Source organism: Atractosteus spatula, chromosome 15, assembly GCF_055471065.1.
Source record: "Atractosteus spatula isolate fAtrSpa1 chromosome 15, fAtrSpa1.hap1, whole genome shotgun sequence".
Classification (NCBI taxonomy): domain Eukaryota; kingdom Metazoa; phylum Chordata; class Actinopteri; order Semionotiformes; family Lepisosteidae; genus Atractosteus; species Atractosteus spatula.
Genome location: NC_142720.1, coordinates 10,629,217 through 10,649,961, shown reverse-complemented (window position 1 = coordinate 10,649,961; position 20,745 = coordinate 10,629,217). Strand labels below are relative to the sequence as shown.

Here is a 20,745-nt window from a genome sequence, read left to right as displayed (position 1 = left end):
TGGAATGTGGTGGTATAAGTGCTTTCTTTGAAGCAGCCAATGTGAACAGCTCAAACTTCGGATGATGACTTTTATGTTGTATAAAAGACTCTCTGTGCTCTTGTTCTGGCTTCAGTTTGGCCTGAAAGGCAAATTAGTTGAGTTTATATATTTCCAGAGCATGCAGACAACAACCAAAGTCACGAATCTTTTAAACAAACAGTTGGCCAGCAGTGAAGAAGAAAAATGACAAAGCCCCTAGAGCAAACCTAGAGAATTTTGTGGGCTTGCTCGGAATTGCAAGATGCTTTGCAGCAAAAAAGAGTGATCTACACTAATCATTTTATTAATGTTTTATTCTTTTAACTTGGAACTTATGTTAATATCCCAGACTACTTTTTCATGTCATTTGCTGAACCACTTCAGGTACACGAGTCCACTTCGTAAGAAGAGTGTTGCAGTAATTCGCTTAGAATTATGCTGGCAGTATTTTACTTTTGATCTTTTACCAGACAAAACTGGTGTCTGTAAATATTACAAAAGACAGCTCTTTTAGAGACTTTATAATTTGGTACATAATATTATTTTGGATATGTGAAAAATTTTGACTGTTTAAACATCTTTTACAATATGTTTGAAGAATTTAAGTTTGACTGCTGACTTAACATGATAGCCTTGTAGCTTAACATTTTTTATAAGGGACAATATCCAAGACTTCTATTGTCTAAAGTACTTTTTTGATACTTACCAACATAAAGCATAGATCACTTTTAAAGATTGTTTACCACCCTGTAATTTGATACAACATAGAACACCCTAGCACTATAGTCCTGTATCTGAGGAGCTATTCACTGCATTTTACAAGAAAATCTTTGTGTGGTGCATCTTTTTTCTCCTTTCATAATTGTGAGCTGTAGTCCACAACAGGAGTAAAAGTATTTTGTAAACTAAACATGTTCATTATAATTATATGGAGTGAAACTGTGGCACTCATCCTACTATAAAAAGCTTTCTCTAAGAATGAGGAAAATTATTTGACTCCTGTTGTTCAATTGTTTAACCAGGAATAAGTGTCAAAACATTGTTAAATTTGCCAAAGAATACAAATGTTAAACTACCTGGGAAATCTAGACATTTGGGTTTTTTTTCTACTGAACTATAAATGCATCTTACAATTAAAAATGGTTACATCTCAATAGCCTTGAGCAAAGGTCACAGATCAGTTAATGCACAGATGCGCACTGAAGTGTTTCCTTCATAAGTTGCTTAGAAAACCTAGGTCCTCACAGACATCTGTTTTTGAACACATGATATGACTTCACTTGGAGAAATTGTTTGGATAACCTGTGTTTTTTTTTTCCCCCATCTCTGTGACATATTGTGCTATGGATATCTGGGAGGCAGGTCCCAAGGTTAATAGATGCTCAGAATGTCCCAGATTTGGCACTGGCTCCACATGTACAGATTAAATCAGTGTAATTGCTTTGCTTCTACTTAATATACAATAATCCTGACGTTTACGTCCGATCTAAAAGAGAAAAGAAGGGGTTTGTTTGGTGAATGGATCTCAGTGGCTGCAGATCTAATGTGTAACAATCTTTTCTTCTCTTTTTTTTTTCCACTTGTAATCATTGGTGGGGAACCTCTGAGCCATACGTTTTATAGCTGCGACTCGAGCTGTAGAGACATTTATATGCCATTATCTACATGTACACTGGGATTGTTATTCGCACTGTTCTCTCAGGATGTGTACAGGACAATAGACAGAACTTTCACACAATCTGCATAGTACATTACAAAACAGTAAAAATAATAATGACAGTACAACAGAGCACAGTAACATACAACTGGCAACAGAACAATAAACACATAGTACAATAGATACATGGTAGCCAAGTAAAAAGTGCAGAGGTGCATTGAATTGGGCCATCATACAGTTTTATCTGTTAATGATACACAATACGATAGAATAGAAGCTATTCTTAAGCTTAGTGGTCCATGCTTTAATGTTGCGGTACCTCTTGCCAGAGTGTGGGGGGGAGAACAGTTTGTTGCGGGGATGGTTGGAATCCTGAATAACTGGGCTTTACTGCACAGTGGATGGTGTGGATCACATCAATTGATGGTAAGTAAGATCCTATAATTCTCTCTACCATGTCCTTTGTAGGGCAGCTTTGTCTTGTTTGGTAGTATTTCCGTACCATATGGTGATATCACCAGATAGAATACTTTCTGTGGTGCCGCGGTAAAGTTCACAAGTCGCTACTTTCCCATACCGTATTTCTTTAGGCACCACAGAAAGTGGAGGCACTGTTGTATCTTTTTCAAACTGGCTTCCGTGTTGTGAGACCAATCCAAGTTGGTGGCGATCTGTAGTCTGAGGAATCGTAGCAGCTGACAGTTTCCATTGTTGTGCCCTCAGTAATGACTGGGGTGTGATTTCCTCTGGGTCTTCTGAAGTCCACAATGAGTTCTTTTTTTTTGTTGACATTCAGGGCCAGGTTGTTGTCATGGCACCACCTTGTCAGATGCTCCACCTCCCTTCTGTATGCGGACTCATCACTGTTGCTGATCAGCCCAATAATTGTGGTGTCATCAGCAAACCTAATAATGTGGTTGCTGATGTAAATGGTTGTACGGTCAGATGTGAACAAGCAGCACAGCCTACGGCTGAAACGGCAGCCTGGAGAAGCTCTAGTAGTGCACCAGTGGCGATATTGTTACCAATTTGTACCACCTGACATCTGCTCATCAAAAATTCCAGTAAGTTGCATAAGCCCAGATTCATGAGTGTTGGGAGGGAAAGTACTTAGAGGGAAAAATTGTTAAAAGCCAAGCTGTAATCTATAAACAGCATCCTAACATATGTGCTCTGCCTGTCTAAATGTTTGAGGGCTGTTTGTAGTGCTAGAGATATTGCATCATTAATGGACCTATTTGAGCCGTAAGCAAACTGAAGATGGTCTAGGCATTCCAGGCACTTCATGACTACAGACCTGAGTGCCATTGGACAGTAATCCTTCAAACATGATACCTTAGTCTTCTTGGTCAGCAACACAAATGTGGTTTTCTTGAAGCACTCCGATATGACTGACAGAGGTTAAAAAGGTCATTATACACAGGAAATGTGATGTGCACAGGTTTTAAGAACACGGGGGAAATACGCTGATGGCACTGTACAGCTTGCCGAGTACCGCTTCCAAAAGTTATTAATCATAAAACACACTCCACCTCTTTTGTCCTTGCCAGTAGAATCAGCTGTGTGGTCCATTCTGTATTGTGTGAATCCCATCGGGGTGTTCAGAGGTTTCAACCAAGTGAAACGGAAGACAGCAGAACGGGGAGGTTTGTCAGTTTTAGTGTCGACCGATTGCACTTCTGCAAGCAGGATGCTGGTGAGCGGGGGCCGACAGATATGCTGCTAGAGACACGCCAAAACACCACTTTTCTTAAACCATTTCCTATTGCGTTCGTGTACCTGTTGGCGCTGTGCTTCAGAAGCAAACCTGTGTACTTCTGTTTCCACTGAAGTCAGTTCCGAAGCTCTAAGTCGCAGGTCCTAGAGTGTTTGTTGATCGCGGGTGATCGTTGCACATTTTTACTCAAATTATGAGACACAACAAGAAAATAAACAACAAACAAAGGAGCTACATGCGAAACGACGCCATCTTTAAAAGCAATGGTAAGAGTGTGACCAAGATCCTGATTCCAAGTAAATTAAATATGGACATAGCATTGATATTGCATCAGTTTTTTTGCAAGGGTGTTTGCTCCAATACTTGATCATTATAACCAATAAACAATACTCAATGGAGGCAATGATACAACAGATGTGCAGCAAAGACTTATCTTTATGGGCTTTAAACTCAAAGAAATACAGTCCTGTGTATTTTTGGATAGAAACTCTGGCTTACATTAATTACATTAAAATAGAAGTGTGGTTTTATGTAAGCTTAATTGAGTAATATCCAAAAGCTATAATAACTGCATTGTCTTATTTGCTGTTTTTATACATATCTGCCAAAAGTCGGATATTGTTCTTACACTATCAACACCAATAAGTGTTTCATGGTTTAAGTACAGCAGTTTTGAAAGACTGTCACTTGAACCTTGAACCTATTTAGTTGGATAGGGTGGTCTGTTTAGGATTTAAATGAACGTATTCGTGATTGTCTTTATTCAGCCTGGTTTTAATCATGATTGTATGATTTTGGGTGACATTAAGGTCAAGGCCATGAGATCTAAGTATGCCGTGGGTGTGCTTCAGCAACTCTGAGTTAATCAAAGCTAAGCTAGAGAAATGACAACCACATGCCAATAAAAGTCTCACGTAACTATGCTTGCTGTAGCTGAAACATTGATTGAATTCACTTTTTTTTCCTTTGGAACACTGGTACTACATGAGATTTTTATGTGAGGTTACTTTAATATCTAAATTTAAAAAAAAATGTAGTTCACCAATTGGTTTCACTATCATTTCATCCTTTGTTTCAGGGAAGGATAGATGTTGCTTAAACAGTTAATAGTATAAGGATACAAAATGCTGAAATATCTTGAAAATGCAAAGATGTCCCAGTTTATAACAAACTAATTTAATGTGGTAAAAAGTCTTAAATAATTTTCATTTTTAGGTTTTAAACATTTAAGGCTTTACCACAGTTGACGTTTGGTGACCGCTTTCATTTTTCTCCATATGATCTCCGCATGGAAACACAGTGGGGTCCCACTTCAAAATCCCTCCAGGAACTTTGAAAATTCCATCTCTCTTGGAAAAAAAAACATACGGATTACAGAAGACAGCAGTTTAAATAGTCTGGGTGGAACTGTTCTCATTATCTTGAACTGTGAGCGTTCAAGGTTGCATGTGTTATATGAGTTTTTAGAAATTGGTCAGGTATTGTGTTCACAAATTTTACAGCATAGGCATAATTTGAAAATAACCATGCACAATGACTGGACGAAACAGAATATTCTCATACAGTGAAAGTGAAACACTGACATTTTCCATAAGACTTATTTTTTTATTTTATTCCTCACATCTGTTTTAAGATTGAAATGTTTATAGATACATATGTATTTATGCACAATATAGACCATTCTTTTAAAGTACTATAACACACTTTCTTAACAGTAAGTCGCTCCTTTCAAAGATGGCAGTTTATGTCAGAGATTATTTTTTCCATGAGCATGCAGAAAGGATCCTTTCCTGGAGAAAGGCAGAGGTTTTACTTGGTTGTTTTGGGGGCAATTAGAAAAGTATTCCAGTTCTCTCTGTCATAAATAAAACCATAGTACTTTGATATTGAAATGTTGATATGGAATATGAATGATGTTGAGAGCCCTTTAATATGGCCACATACTGTATGTCTTAATCAAGCTCATGCTTTAATACTGCACTTTTTATATTCCCTCGTACAGCTATGCTCATTGTTTAGGGAGAAACGTGTAGGTGAAATGTCTAGAGGTCTCCTTCTTGAGATGTTTTTTTCTGTGGCCAGACTCAAGCTGATTTTGCTTTAGATTTTTCAGCTGGTCTGTCTTTCATCCACTTTCCTGAGGTTATTGTTGCTCTTAATGAGCTCTATGCAGCATTATTCTGTGCCATTTTGACGTTTTGAGGATCAGTGGCTGCAGGTTTTAGGCATGAGTTTTTAATTTCATAAAGATTAGACAATGAACCACCCTCTCCTCTCCTCCCAGTATGCTTTTTATTATCCTTGTGTGCTAGAGTTCAGTTTTTGCAACATTTCTCAGTGCCTTTCAGTTAATGGGTTCTTCTTTTATTTCAATACATCCACCCATCCACCCGCTTCAACCAATTTAGGGTTGTGGGGGGGGGGGGGGGAGGCAGAAGCCTATCCCAGCAAGCAATAGGCGCAAGGTAGGATACACCCTGGAAGGGACGCCTGTCCATCACACGCCAGACACAGTCATGCTCACACTCACACCTAGGAGCAGTTTTCCTAGAAGCCAGTTAACCTACCAGTATGTCCGGACCATGAGAAGAAACCCACGTGGACACAGGGAGAACATGCAAACTCCACACAGTATCCCAGGTCTGCAACTGAACCCATTGCCCCAGCACTGCGAGGCTGAAATGCTCACCGCTTATGTGAGCTTTGTCTTATGTACTAAAATAAATGTGGCACTCTTATTTTAGTACATAAGACAAACAAGAAGGCCATTCAGGTCGTCCGGCTAAATCTTGACATTCATGCAATGTCTATTTGTGTCTGTTTTCTACTGTTGATACACAAACAGGAATTTCATACAGTATTTCTACACTACAATATTTAACATTTAAAAACACAGATAGGTAGCATGCATAGGCTGCAAAGGAACACGTTAAAGGTTTATTCCAGGCTGGCTGAAAAGAGAAGAAAACACACTGTTTCGGCTGTGGAGCCTTCTTCAGGTGGAAGGGTGTAATTTAAAAATACATTACACTTGATTGAAATCAAATTCCAAATTCAACTGTTTATGGTTTGAATAGTGAATAGAAAAAGTTATTTAAATTGTTACGTTTTTGGTAATGTTGACAGTGCATTAGTACAGTCCTTTAAGTGGTATTTTATATATTTCAATATTTATTTAAATATTTAATTTATTTAGTACAAATATTAAGTATGAAATATGTTGTATTTCATTAAATAGGAAGCACGTACACAAACTACTTTGCTATTACTGTTTTTTTTATTTTTAAGGCGACACATGCTTGAAAAAAAATTTAGTTAAAAGTAAGAATGGATCTGATTTTTTTCCCCACAGAAACCATGTTAAAACCTTACTTTCAAGTACTAATCGGGAAACACAGCTGACCTTAGAATACACCTTTAATCTTTGACATTTACAACATACATACAACCACAAACAAGTTATACTTCCGTTCAAGGTTGATAATTCAGGTTTACAATACCTGAGCATTCGCAACAGATCATGAAAATATGAATTACAAGATACATAAATCTTTAACCTTTTCACACATCAATTCTGGCGTATCCCAGGCAAGCTAAGATCCTCTTGCATACAAATGAAAACTAATCTGAGATAGTTTTGATTGAAAAAAACAGAGAAAACAAAACGGAGGGAATGCATGAAACCCGCTCATCAGCCTTTCTTGCCGAGTATGTGCGCCAGCAGATCTCGCAGCCCTTCCAGTGCGGAGAGCTACGACACGTGGTGACGTCACTGAACTAGGAAGTGATTTTCTTCAAGGGTTACCGAGTTCATGGAAAAAAAAATGAAAATTTTCACAGACGCCGGGAATTTTATTTGGAGCAATATACCTTAACGCAGAGTTACCTGTATTTATCCAGTCGACGACTATGATTCCTTAACGATACAAAAGACAAAGTATGTGCGTGGGTTTACGTATGCATTTAAAATAGTAAGTCTGTCTTGCAATTGAGAGGGCTCTGATAACTTCAGGAGAGTTGAAAGGAAATTATGACACTTTGCAAGTCATTTGAAGTGAATCTAATGTTTTGTTGTAGGTATGATATACAATTTCGCAAAGATCAGTGATGCTTATTGAGCACAGTGCATGCTTTTCCACTTCTTGCTCCGGAGATAGTTACATAAACGCCTCCATCACATATTGCTATGTTGTAGAGTGTTGCTTTAATTTTCCATTTAAACGGTGTTTCTTGCAGGAGATTTTCATTTGTTTGGACAAAGTGCATCGCATTAGTAGATAACTCTGCATTGCGATATTGTTTTTAAAGAAATCTTGCTGGTATAGTCGGTTAAAGTGAGTCTCGCGATTATGCTTGCTTTATCATCGATGTTAGAAAACTAGGTCAGGTTAGTATTTCGACTTGTAGTTCACGAATTGTTATTTAGGATCTATCCAATATTATTTAAATACATTCGTAAAACTTATATGTTTGGTCAATCGTCAAAGCAGGAAGGTCTAGAATGTATTAATTAAAACTCAATGTAGGTCATTTTTGTGAATAATAGCTGCATATCTTAAGAGCCCTGATTCTAATCGTTGAAAATGATCCACCTCAGTTTACCAAACCCCTCAACATAGACACGAGATGTTGGTACTTCATCTGAATGTTAGTAATACTAAAAGAAATGCTGTTTTAAACTTTTGGATTCTCCAAAAGTCTGCAGTCATGTCTGTGAGAACAACCTGTTCGTAGAAAACGAATGCAAATTTATACCGCTGGAATTTGAATAGGGACGTGCCGAGGCGAAATGGCTTTGTGTTTGCTTCAATTAGAGGACTGGTAGTTACACCGTTAAATGCCACATTGCTAAAGGGCTTTTTTAACCTGTTTCATTCACGCTCTTTATCTCGAATTGCAGAGCTCTGCTGCTCGTGAGATGCCAGGCCTCTGATCAGACGAAGGTTACAATGATGAAGGAGATACAGTGTGGTCATGGAAAAAAGAATCAATGTGCCCGAAGTGCAGCAAGCTTCTCCATTTGTAAACGCATCTGTTGGCACTGAGGCCGCGGAGTGCGACCTAGCTACGTCACAAAATGTGAAGTCGATGGGATTCGTACTGGTGCACGCAGGCAAGTGTTACTGGGCAGCTCTATTCTCGAATAATAACCACAGTCGTTAATCAGTGCTCGGCAACTTTATATAAAACCCTTTTATTTAGAGTCCTTTCAAGTTTCTGGTGTTGGTCGATACCATTGGAAGTTCACAGACACTATTAAGAAAAAATGCGTTATTTACTAGTTAATTCTCAATACTATCTGTATATTCAAATTAGGCCTTAAAAATATGACCTCTACAGAAGCCGATATTTATGAGAATGCTGCAGTGGGCATGACTTTGTGGTGCAACATTTCTAGGTTTTCATGTTTAACGCTGTGTATTTATCTCGTAAATACCAGGATCAGACAATTTAAACGTGTATTTAGTGGACTAAGGGTTTGCAATAATAAAAACAATTAATCGCTAGTTGTAGCCTGAAATATCTGTTCTGGCGAATGTTTTAGTTCTCTTAAAGCAGAAACCGGAAACATTTCATGTATTTTGTACAGCAGCATTCATAAACAGGGACTTGCCATGCTGAAATTGTTTTGATACGAATAAGTGTCCGGAAGGTACAAATTAGGGCTCTGCTCAATATTCAAAGAACCTTTCTTCCTATAAATAAAATTTTGGAGAGAGTGTATCCTAAACCTTGTGATAATTTCTCTTCCTCCTCCTCCTGGATTTTAGTACAAAGTTTCAGACGTTTGAAAGCTTCAAAGGATGATAAACCAAAAGAGAATCTTGTAACCACATCTCAATTCATAACTACAAATAAAACATGGTCATGAATATGCTTAAATACAGGCTTTTGCCATTTAGTGTCAGGACTTTGCTTTTAAGTGCTTATTAAATTAGTATAGCTAAGTTTTCAAAGTTAAGAGCATATTCCTGAAGTGCTATAATTATGTCCTAGGAGCATCAAGGCTTAACTCATAAAAGTAAACTATAATGTATAATGTTGCAGACCCTAGAGGCCAGACCTATGTCCCAATCCTATTATTGAGTTCACTCAAATCATAATTTTGCTGCTTTCAGACAGATATTAAAAGCAGGTTTGTAATCTGATATTTTTGTCAATTACTGGTTGATTATAAAGCAATCCTGTGTTTCCAGTAGTGTACACAGAATCAAAGTGTAATTTTATTTTTAACTTTTCAGGAGCTGGTTACCACTCTGAATCCAAAGCAAAGGAATATAAACATGTCTGCAAGAGAGCCTGTCAGAAGGTAATTTTTAACTTAAATAACTCAAGCAGACATATGTATTATTTAAATATAAATATACATATGTTCTTTTAAGAGTATAAGTCTTTTTAGATGGTGATAAGAAAACTGAAAAGTGACAGTTGAAGAAAAAATTAAAAATAGAAAACAGAATATCAATTTTAATATAGTGCAATATGGGGAGAGTATTAATTGCAAAAGTAACACTATGGGGAAAAAAACAGTTAGATAAACTAGAAATCTCTCCCCCCACTTCCCAGAAGTGGTTGTCATTGGTAAGCTGCATGAGTGCAATAGGTCATTAAAGCAAAACCTTGCCCAAAAATGCTATATTGTCGATATTGTGACCCTGCTACATGCAAGTCCCATGGAGCTCAATAAAGATGAAAAAGCCCATCTCCTCACTGTTACTCAGAAAATCTGCTAATTGTGTAGTTATACCGTACGTTAAGAACTAGACTAGTAAACTGTCATAAGTTGCCGTTTTCTCTTGATTTTGAAGCCCTGTTAGCTCACTGATTTGTTATTTCATATTTAAAAGCTTACATGCTTTCTAGGTATTAATGGGTGCTCAATTCCAGTCTCGGAGAGCCGCAAATTTTATAGGTCTTTTAAATTAGCCGCACCTGGAGAGCTCTTAATTTAGGCCAATGATTAATTCAAGTGGGTTATTAAGATGTGAGCTGCATTGAAAAACTGTGGACACAGTGACCCACAAAGATACGTATTGGCCATCCCCTGTTGTTACATTCTTTTCAATCCAGAAACTGTAATGCCCACAGTAGTAGTCAAACTGTTTGGGGGGGGGGGGACTTGTTCCGTAGACTAGTCATTCCTCTAAAGATGCTTGTCTAGCTGCGTAAAGTTCCCCCCCCTACAGACAGCACAAACAATGAAAACCACCTCATTCGTTAGTGCTACATTTGTGCCATTAAAAGTAGCGTTTGTGCTGCTTTCATTTCCGAGGTATAGCGCCGTGTTTTTTCTGTGTCGTGACATCACTCAGCCCCCCTACGAGATTGTAGAGAAATCAAACCGGTTTCATCCGTTAGTGCTGTGTTTGTGCTGGTTTGTACCGTTGAAATTAACTTCTCAGCTTCTTTCTTTCCCGAGATATAGCGCCTTCTTATTTGGGGTTGCGACGTCACTCAGCCCTCCTACAATGTCCTAGGGGAACTGGACCGGTCTCGTTCGTTAGTGCTGCGTTTGTGCCGTTGAAAGTAACACTTTCAACACTATTAGCACTAACGAATGAGACCGGTCCGGTTCCCCTACGACATTGTAAGGGGGCTGGGCAAGGTCACCCCCCAAAAAAGAAGGTGCTACAGGTATATCTTGGGAAAGAAAGAAGCTGGGAAGTTAATTTCAATGGTACAAACCAGCACAAACACAGCACTAATGAATGAGACCGGTTTGGTTTCCCTACGATGTAGGGGGGCTGAGTGATGTCATGACCCCAAAAAAACAAGGCGCTATACCTCGCAAATGTAGCACTAACGAATGAGGTGGTTTTCATTGTTTGTGCTGTCTGTAGGGGGGCCAGCTTCACGGAGCTCAGTTATGTTGATGAAAATCATTATTACAATTATGACATTTATATTAAGAGTAAATAATGTTTAAGGTCAAATTGGATTTGATAAAATATTTGAGGATTAAATAGATAGTTATTTTTTTTGTTTATGATAAATTCTGTTCCAGGCAGTAGAAAAACTGAAGTCTGGTGCTCTCGCCGTTGAAGCGGTCACAGCAGCACTTGTAGAATTAGAGGTAATTTTTATGAAAAATAAAACCTTAATATGCTGTATGCATCAACCACTTAGACTATCTATCTTGAAAATGTGCTACATTAAGACTGAGGTTAGAATTTCCAATTTTATGAGCGGTGTTTCTAGCAAGATTTATTTTTAGCCAAACTAGGAATAGTCTTTTTAAGGCACTTGATTTGGAATAAGTTATGTAAGCTCCTTTGGGATAGCATTGTCAGATTTATATTAAAATAGCGCCTTTTCTTCTGAAATGTTGCCTGCAGTATGTTTAGGTGAACAACACTTGACATGAATGCCACTCAACTTGAAACTTTTTCTTGCCGCTTATAAAAATGCCAATTACATGAATTACATTCATTTGAAATAAGATTGTTAGTTTTTATTAAAAAGGTCTTTAGGTGTTAACTACTTGAATTTTGCTGTTGGTCTTACTGAGTTAATTTTCTGTGCTATTTTTCTTTTTACGTCTGTTTTGTGAATTTTGTGTGCTGTTGTACAGCTGTTTGACTTTCTTAAAAAGTGCAATAGCTCATAAATAAACAAGCCCATAAATAAAATTATTAGTGTTTCATTTTCCTTGTCTTTAAATTTAAACACAACTGAAAGTAGTGATTTTATTTTGGTTTCTACTTTTCCATTAAATGCCGGTGATCTCTTTTAACTTACTTTGCCTCCACCAACAAAAATTAAAAATGTTCTTTTTGGAATTTGCAGGATTCGCCATTTACCAATGCGGGCATGGGTTCCAACTTAAACCTTTCAGGAGAAATTGAATGTGATGCCAGTATAATGGATGGAAAGTCCTTACATTTTGGAGCAGTTGGTGCTTTAAGTGGTAATTATTCTTGAATCGACCAGAAATGATCATAACATGTTTGAGCAATTAATGTTCCCGTCTGTGTCAAAACGAGTTTTATTTCTAAATTGTCATAATGGGGCACTAATTCTAATCAGCGCCATATTATCTAATAAGCACTGTTTAGAGCCAGTGAAAAAATGATCATGTTTATTAATTGTATGATAAAAGCTGTAACAAAGATCTCTTCTTGACTACATGTATACGTAGCAAGGTGAGGCTATTTTTGTTGTGGATCAAAAATATTCAAGAATCTTGATCACCCATCTTCCCATTGAAATACATCCGCCAAATATCCTACAAAACCTTAATCTGGCCCTGATTTTAGTGCCCCTGTTCACAAATCAGCATGATAGGATTATTTAATGCTTAATGTACATTAATTTGGAAGTGACATGATTCCTTTCTTTTAGTTGTAGCAAAAAAAGTAATACTTGCTTTGATAACAGTGTTTTAACTTGATTTTCTTTTGTAGGAGATGTTCTATCTGGGATAAATGTTTTTTAGTTAAACAAGTCTGAACTTTGTGAAACTACTATTTTGTGTTACTATACAAAAGTGTGACCAGGAAATCTTTCCTTGATTTATGTGTAGTGCACTGGAGTTTATATTTTCCTTTTTTTTAATAAAGGCAACACAGAAGATGCTTCTGAGTTAGTTTGCTGTGCCCTTGAGGTTAGAGCAAATACACCACTTGGAGAAAAGCAGCAACCAAGTTTTTTTCCTGAGACACTGAGATTCAGTTGTTAGCTGATATTTTAATTGCAGCAGAGCTGTCATTTGCTTACCTCTCAGTCATTCTAAAGATCTTGTGTTTAACAGTTATTTGCAGTGTTAGTCATCCTATTTGAAGAACGCTCACAGCAGGGAATTCTTTAAAAATGAAATGGCTCAGTCCCTATTCTAGCAGAGACTTTTTAGGACAGGTCAGAACGCTGAACAGAAATGATAGAATGTGCAAAATTCTTCATAAACTCAGTTGGTAAAGGTTGGCACCTATGTTGCCGTTACTATTTGTAATACAATCTTAAGTAAATATATCATATAAATATATTCAGTATTACAGAAAATTAAATGTAGCTGTTGCATTGTTAATTTTGAACAGTGCTCCAGAATGAATCCCCTGCTTGAATAAAAGGGAATGGAATTAATACAAAAGAATTTTGGTAGCTTGTGCATAAAACCAGGGATAAGCATAGTAAATCCAGAATTTCCCTGAGTGAGAAAAACTCTTCCCGAAAAATTAATTGATATATAACTGAATTAACGTCTCCTGTCTTCTCTTCTTTGGAATGCCTGTCTTATGGTACCAATTATTATCTTATTTTCCAGGCATAAAGAATCCGGTCTTAGTTGCAAACAGGCTATTGAGTGAAGCCCAGAAAGGGAAGTTGTCAGCTGGCAGAATTCCTCCTTGGTAATTACTTTGTTCTGCTTTCGCCTTTCGTGTGTCTTTGTTCCATGGGGAAGAGAATGCTATTCATAAATAAAGCATGCAGATGCTGTTGGTAATATATCATCTATTGTGCATTTGTTAAAAAGAAGGGCCGGCAACTTTGTTCTTGCGGATTAGATTTTTGTTTTCCTGAAGTGTGTCCGAATACAACAGGGACATTGCTAGGCTTCCTCTCTGGGTTCCGTGTTGTAGCGCAAGCTTTTGAAGAATGTGCGATCAGAAGCAGAATGAAACATTCCCTTGGCTGTTGCATTACTCCCCAAAGAATAATATAAGTGACAGATGCTTTCCTATTTCAGAAGCTACTGCTTTTTGCACTTACAAATGGAAAATGACTGCTGGCTGCTGAGGTGTTTAGTGTCATTACGTTAAAAAAGGCTTTTTTTAATGAAGGCTATGAGAATTTAGCAAAAGGTTTCAAGGGAGGTGAAGGCACCTGTTGCTAGGTATGTTTCAACTGATGTTTCTTGTTTTGGTTCAGTAAAATTACTTTATCTGTCAGGGCAATGCACAGGGTAATGGCTGTGCTTTAGTTTAAAGATGATGGTTTCTGGTTTAGAGTTTAGATTAAGGTGTGAGAATTCATGTGAGATGAAGGTTTTGAGGGTTAGTCTTAAGACTGAGGATGTAGTTTAGGTTTAGGGTTAGTTTTGAAGGTGAGAGGTAAATGCGGAGGGTTAGGTATGGATGAAGATTTAAGCTGGTGGTTGGGGTGAGACACAGGGATATGATAATGAATTTAGGAAATTATAGTGCTCATGACTCTATACCTTCACCTTGTATTCAAGGCGTATTCATATGTGCTCACCTTGTATTCATACCCTACTTTGTATTCAGTACTCTAAGCCCCATTTCTGAGTGGTAACGCATTCTAAATGCAATCCTAGACCTGAAGAGAAACAACATCCTTACATGTTAATCATTGATTAGCTTTAATCCCATTTAACACACACATTTATTCTGGAGATGGCTCATGTTGATTTTGAAGACCATTACTTACAAACTTCTTTCTCCTTCATTTTTACCTCACAACGTTTGTACACTTTATACAATGAAACATGTTGACACAATTTATTCTTAAAAAATTAAGGCCCTGCCTAGTCCACACACAGCCTGATAATTTGTAATTCCCTGTTGTTACTTTTTACCTCCTCTTGCAGTGCCAAATTTTTCCAAACCTCCAATAGTTTAATCAGTTTAGCCTCTCTCCTACACTCCTAAAACCTAACTGAAAAATTCACACACAAAGGTTAACCCAAAGGTAAACCCAGAATCTCAATTTTAATGTAACTCTAACACTTAGACTCAAGTCACTAGCAGACTAATGTCTCTCACTTATATTTTTATCTTCTCTAGGATTTGTCTTCACACTAGCTCTGTATCATTAGTCTTTATAACTCCTATACTAATTTAACCTCAGTTCTATCTCTGATTTTAAACATGATTTAAACCAATCTGTGAATTCTAATCCTGTAATCCCAATTTCAGTCAACCATTAAGAAAGGCTACAAAGCAAGCCTGCAAATTCCTCCCAGTGTTTTTGAATGTTTGAAGTTTGTTTTATTCCAGCTTTCTCGTTGGAAGAGGAGCATATTACTGGGCACGTGATCATGGGATACCATATTGCCTTCCAGAAAAAATGGCCACAAGTAAGTACAGCAGTTGTGGAATCAAATATTTACAATTTTAATCACTGTATTCATTTCAAATTGTTACTAACTTTAAAATTGTGTATACTTGTTGGATTTTTCATTTAAAGCACGATGTTCTTTGTGTTTATTGGTTTGTTTAACTTGCACACACCACTGGAAAAAGATTACCTTCTGAGCAGTGTTTCATGAGGTTTCAATAAAATGTTACTCCAGTACTTTGTTTCTTGAAAAACACTCAGAAATGCATTATTATTCCCTGCAAACAGATTGTAACCCTTACTGCATCTCACTTCTGGGAGAAATGACACACAAAGAATCCCTTTTGCTTTTGTCACCTGTGGGGCTGGGTAGTAGCAGAAGCAGCTGTATCAGATTTACACCCGACCACTGCTGTGTTTGTTGTTGTGACAGACAGAGGGAAAAGAAGCTATTGTCCTGACTGCGCACGGGTTCCTCTGCTGTTTTTGCTCAATAAGGGGGGAACTGGGTAGCTCCTGCCTTCTCCAGATTGAAGTATATACTGAAATAAATAATTGGCAATGCTCTATTTACAAAAAAACCAAAGAATTTACATTTTAAGGGACTCACTTTATAATAAACATCTGTAAGAAATATATTATAGTCTTAATAAGATTTAACTAGACATGAAGCCCGTTTCTGATGTTTTTTCTACTTTTAGGAGGCCCCTTTGAAAGAAAATTACATAGAAAAATCAGTGCATGATATACAGTAGATACTGTAAATTAATAGTTGTATTTTATGCCTACTCTAAAAGCATTTTTAGGAGCAACAGCATTCAATAATATTAAGAAACTACTTGAACGTGATATACTGTATTCATTGATGTATATAAAATATCTGAGTAATTTTTTTACACTTAATCTGCTATTTAACAGAATTCCATTTAATTTATTTCCTGTGAACCAGAATTTATGAGAGATAACATCTGAAGAATAGGAGACAGGTTCTCACATCTGTCTTTTGAATTTGGATTCTTTTTTTAATCCCAATTCAAAAAGTCCATGTTACAAACAGCATGTTTCTAACACATTTGTGTTAGTAATTACTGATCAGGAAGCATGACTTAGAGCTTTATAATCACAGAAGTTGCACTATAATGTTTCAGGAGCAATAAAGTTGTTTACTTATTTGGCAGTTCACTTCTTTCATTGCAAATAAAAGATCCTGTAATGTTTTTATAAGGCCTTCTTGCATTCCATTTGATTGTAAAATACCTAAATTACATTAAATGTATTTCTACGTTTTCTTTGATTAAAAGATTTTAACTAGAACTGAAACATTAGGCTGTAAACAATGATGACGTTCTTTTTTTCTGATCTGCTTCATACAGTTACTTTTAACCCAAAAATTATTTTCCATTCCAAAACTCTCATTAAGTAAGAAGGACCCTATTGATGTTGTGTACCTCATTAGCTTTTGTCTGCTGAGTATTTGAAGTCTGAAGCAGTCCAGACTGATTATTGCAATACAGCTCATGTGCTGTTTGTTGTGCGGTGCTTTAGGCTAAGCACAGAGCCTTACATTTACAAAACGTTAGGATAAAATGACTGTAACTGTAACATTGGACTTTGGACTTTGTCAGACAGTGGTAAGTAGTACTTTATATACAGTATGATTAGGCAATTCAGATGACTTTACCCCCTTTTTAATAGCTTAACATGCTCCAAACTTTTCTTTTGAAGAGGAAGACTCGAGAGGAAATATTTTCTCATTGTATATACATACACGGGCTACTATAAAGTGGTAATTAATGGTGAAACTTTTTAGAAATGAGTCCATTGCCCTGTGTTTCTCACAGGTTGTCCTAGTGGAGCCACAGTACAGTATATCTCCAGTAAGTATAACGCCCCCTACAAAGAGCTGGAGTGCTCCTTGGGTGCTGACAGTTGAGATGGGAGTGGGAGAAGTGGGGCCAGAGCCTTAATAACCCGATCAGTTTCTCTGTCCTTTGGGCCATCGCAGCATTAGCCCCTCCACGCTTGCTTGGCAGTCCTCTTCAGCCTCCAATATAGGCTTTTCCTCTTTGAAGGAAAAAGAAAACTCAGTTTGACCAAGTCTCTCAAACGCAGCCCTTTGTTCTGTTTTTTCTTAGCTCCTCGGTGACTTGGGGAGAATTTGTGCAGATCTTCTTTTGGGAGGGGGGGAGAAAGATGAAAGAGTTGTTAATGTAGATAAAAAAGAATTCAGACCGCTGTCTGGAACAGATGCCTGGATGTCAAAATCTATTTCGTTCATGACCTTTAAGAAGGGAAGCTTTTTGTATAACGTTTGTGATTCAGTTATAAATCTGAAAGTTTGTATTAAAGCAAACAGTATATCCAAAACAGTTAATTGATTACCATTGCTGGGATCAACAAAGTGCATTTAAAAAAAAATGGAAGAAAAGTTAAATGATATTTATGCCATACCAAAATGTCTTTCTTTGTCTCACATAGAGTTTAGTTTGTCAGCATTTAAGAGGAACAAGCGGAAGATGGAGTTGGCAGAAAAGGTGGAAACTGAATTCATACAGACAAAGAAAAGAAGACAATCAAGTGAAAACGTTAGTAATTCACGTATTCTGCTAGTCAAATGAAACAGGCTTGCAGTAGTGTTGGGAAAAGTAGAGACTAATTTTTGTTTAATGTCATCCTTTTGTAAACGCTTTGATAGACAAATGCAAATAAGTAAAGCCTTTATTAAGCCTCTATAACCCTGTTTGTTATTTGTTCTACTAATGAAAGCAGCAATAGAACTAAATAAATAAGTCCAAAAAATCTTAGGATCTAACAATTAAAAGAAAATAGTGATAAAAAATTAGTTTTAGATATATAAAATATTAGTTTTAGCCTGTTTTTAAAAATATTTTTAAATTTATTTATGTTTCCCCCAGTAAATGTGAAGTAATTGAAGCTTTTTTACTGATGTTATCCACAAATGCTTTTTCTAAAAATGTCATTAGATATTCAGCAGTGGCTGAGGAATACTGTATCTTAAGAATTTTGCTGTGTTATAGAAGTTGCTGAATGCTGCCTTACTTGTTCAGTCCTTGAGGAGTGAGCATAGAGGCATCATAAACAGACCTTTTTTAGCAAGATTGTTTGCTTGACAAAATTTGAACAAAACTGTAATATGCTGTATTCTATTTTATATTACCTTTTAAATGTAGCCTTAATGATTGTATTCATCTTTACATTATTGCACTGTTCTGCTTCCGCTTTCAAGTTAAAAGCATACATCTTGAAATGTGGAGTCCTCTAATTTATTCCTGCCAAATGTGCATGAGAACCAAACCACCAACTGGTGACCAGTAGTTACGTGGGAGCAAAGACTTCAATTATTTGTAATTACAGAAAAAAACCAAATGATTTGGAAATAAACAGCCACACAAACGAATAATCAGTCTGCTCGTTTACAGCTATTGTGATTTACGTTTGAATGCTTATGAAAATATTTCTATTGAGGCATTTTAGTGTTTGAAGGTCTGGTTGAGGCCAAAGCTGTGAGTCCCCATTACCACCTACTCAAGCACTCCTGACCACAGAGCTAGCTATGTGACTGAGAAATGAGGTATACCTGCAAAAGTCACTTGGTGGCATCCTTACGCAACGCTGAGGAGTGCTATATTCAGCAGAAGCCTAACTGAAAGTTGCTGATCAGAAGCCTTAAAAAATCGAGAAAAACTGCAGTCAAATTGTTATGCGTAAGATAAGCAGAATTCTAGCTTGCCAGCATTAATTTTGCCAGTGCTTAGCTCATGTGCTGATAGCTTAAGTGAACCTCATCCATTTTAAAATGCTTCCCTGAAAATGCTTACTTCAGAAGTAGTTAAATCCATTATTAAAGCTGCCCAAAATCTAAGTGCTGAAACACTTTTTTTTTCAGTAAGGAAAACTTCTGAATATGATTAAAATGAAAGCCAAATGGTGTAGCTCCAAAAGTAGACATTTCAAATATATGCCATGTACGGATATGGATATAACATGCTCCGGTCTCATATAAAAGATTCTTTAAATGTGTACTTAAAATTTAGAAGAGTTTAGGGTTGTGATTGGAGAAGACTTTTATAATAGCAAAAGTGTTCTTCCCCAGCTCTGATGATACTGTGCATGCTGTACCAACGTCTTTAAGACCTTTTTCTGAATGCACATATAATAAATGGAAAGATACTTCATTTCTTTTTTAAGGAAAAAAAAATACAATGTTGTGAAAAAGGGAAAGCCAGTGACTTTCATTCTTTCTCTTCTTAGGGTTAGATATTTTCTTTGTCTGTGTGTGGCATACATTAACCAAAGATAATGTAGTTTTACACCCTTTACAAGAGCTTGTTTCAGATTCATACCGTTATCGACAGGTAATAGGATTCATGAAAAGGAGAAGCTCTTTAGTTCAATGCATTTTCTTGAACAGATGTTTGTGAAAACTGCCTGTATTATATTGCAACGTAGTGTCAGTTTGTGCTGTGGGCCTTTTCATTCCATTTATCCATTTGTTTGTTGCTTCCAGGAAGATCTTTTATGGATTATTGGATTTTGGATTTTAAAGTCTCTCTTTAGTGAATCATCACATTAAACAGATTGCTGATAATGTAACAAGTTGTTCACATGTTTCATCTCATCAAAATTATTTGTTTAAATATGACGGAAGCACTTCCATATTAGTTAGGCGGATTTGGTTTTGCATAGTAGTTGCACAAGTGTCTGCTGTGTCCTCAGACTGATGTCACCGTATACGTACGGCTCCTGTTACTTCTAATTCCATCTGTGGAACAATTAGGAGTGCTCTGGTGGCAAGTACAGTTTCACCAAGAGGAACAAATTTAAAGCTGCAGCCTTCTGTGTGGGTTACACAAAGAACGAAGACTGTGTTATGTATTCTTTGAAGTGTATTGTGGGTATCAATCTTTTTTTTCCCCTTTTCATGGCTTCCCCTTTCATTCACCATCTTGAAATTATTATGTAAATTCTTCACCGTATCATAGTTAATCATGTTACTTTTCTTTTTGGGCGAGAGGTAAATTTAAACATCAAAGAAACGGCCTTTCTGTGAGGCTTCGGGATCGTTTTTGCTCCGAATGTCAGTTAATTGAAGTGTGTAGATAGAGCGGCGCTGTGCGAGGTGGCGCAAATGCTTGTGTCTCACACTGCTAGGTTTACCTTTATCCTAGATATCTGTGTGGTCCTGCAGGATGAAATGTGGCCGTATGGGCGATGGCTTTTAATAAATTAGGCAGAGGTCATTCACGGGTTATTAACTATAAATCTTAAAGATTAAATCATAATAGGAGCCTGTATAAAGTTCAACCAGTACTGT

The 20,745-nt window shown here is 36.9% G+C and overlaps 1 protein-coding gene across 2 annotated transcripts in view; it reads left to right on the top strand.

The window, feature by feature from the left end:
- Positions 1-7,181: 7,181 nt before the first annotated feature.
- tasp1 (taspase, threonine aspartase, 1) overlaps positions 7,182-20,745 on the top strand; it is a 45,723-nt gene continuing 32,159 nt past the window's right edge. Inside the window, exons 1-8 of one of the 2 annotated variants that reach the window (XM_088933780.1) lie at positions 7,182-7,332; positions 8,296-8,508; positions 9,638-9,705; positions 11,401-11,469; positions 12,183-12,303; positions 13,657-13,741; positions 15,350-15,429; positions 17,889-17,995. In XM_088933780.1, the coding sequence (XP_088789906.1) occupies positions 8,370-8,508; positions 9,638-9,705; positions 11,401-11,469; positions 12,183-12,303; positions 13,657-13,741; positions 15,350-15,429; positions 17,889-17,995 (669 nt within the window). In that variant the 5' untranslated portion in view covers positions 7,182-7,332; positions 8,296-8,369. Of the gene's footprint in view, positions 7,367-8,295; positions 8,509-9,637; positions 9,706-11,400; positions 11,470-12,182; positions 12,304-13,656; positions 13,742-15,349; positions 15,430-17,888; positions 17,996-20,745 lie in introns of both variants that reach the window. The other variant, XM_088933781.1, reaches the window with a different exon arrangement.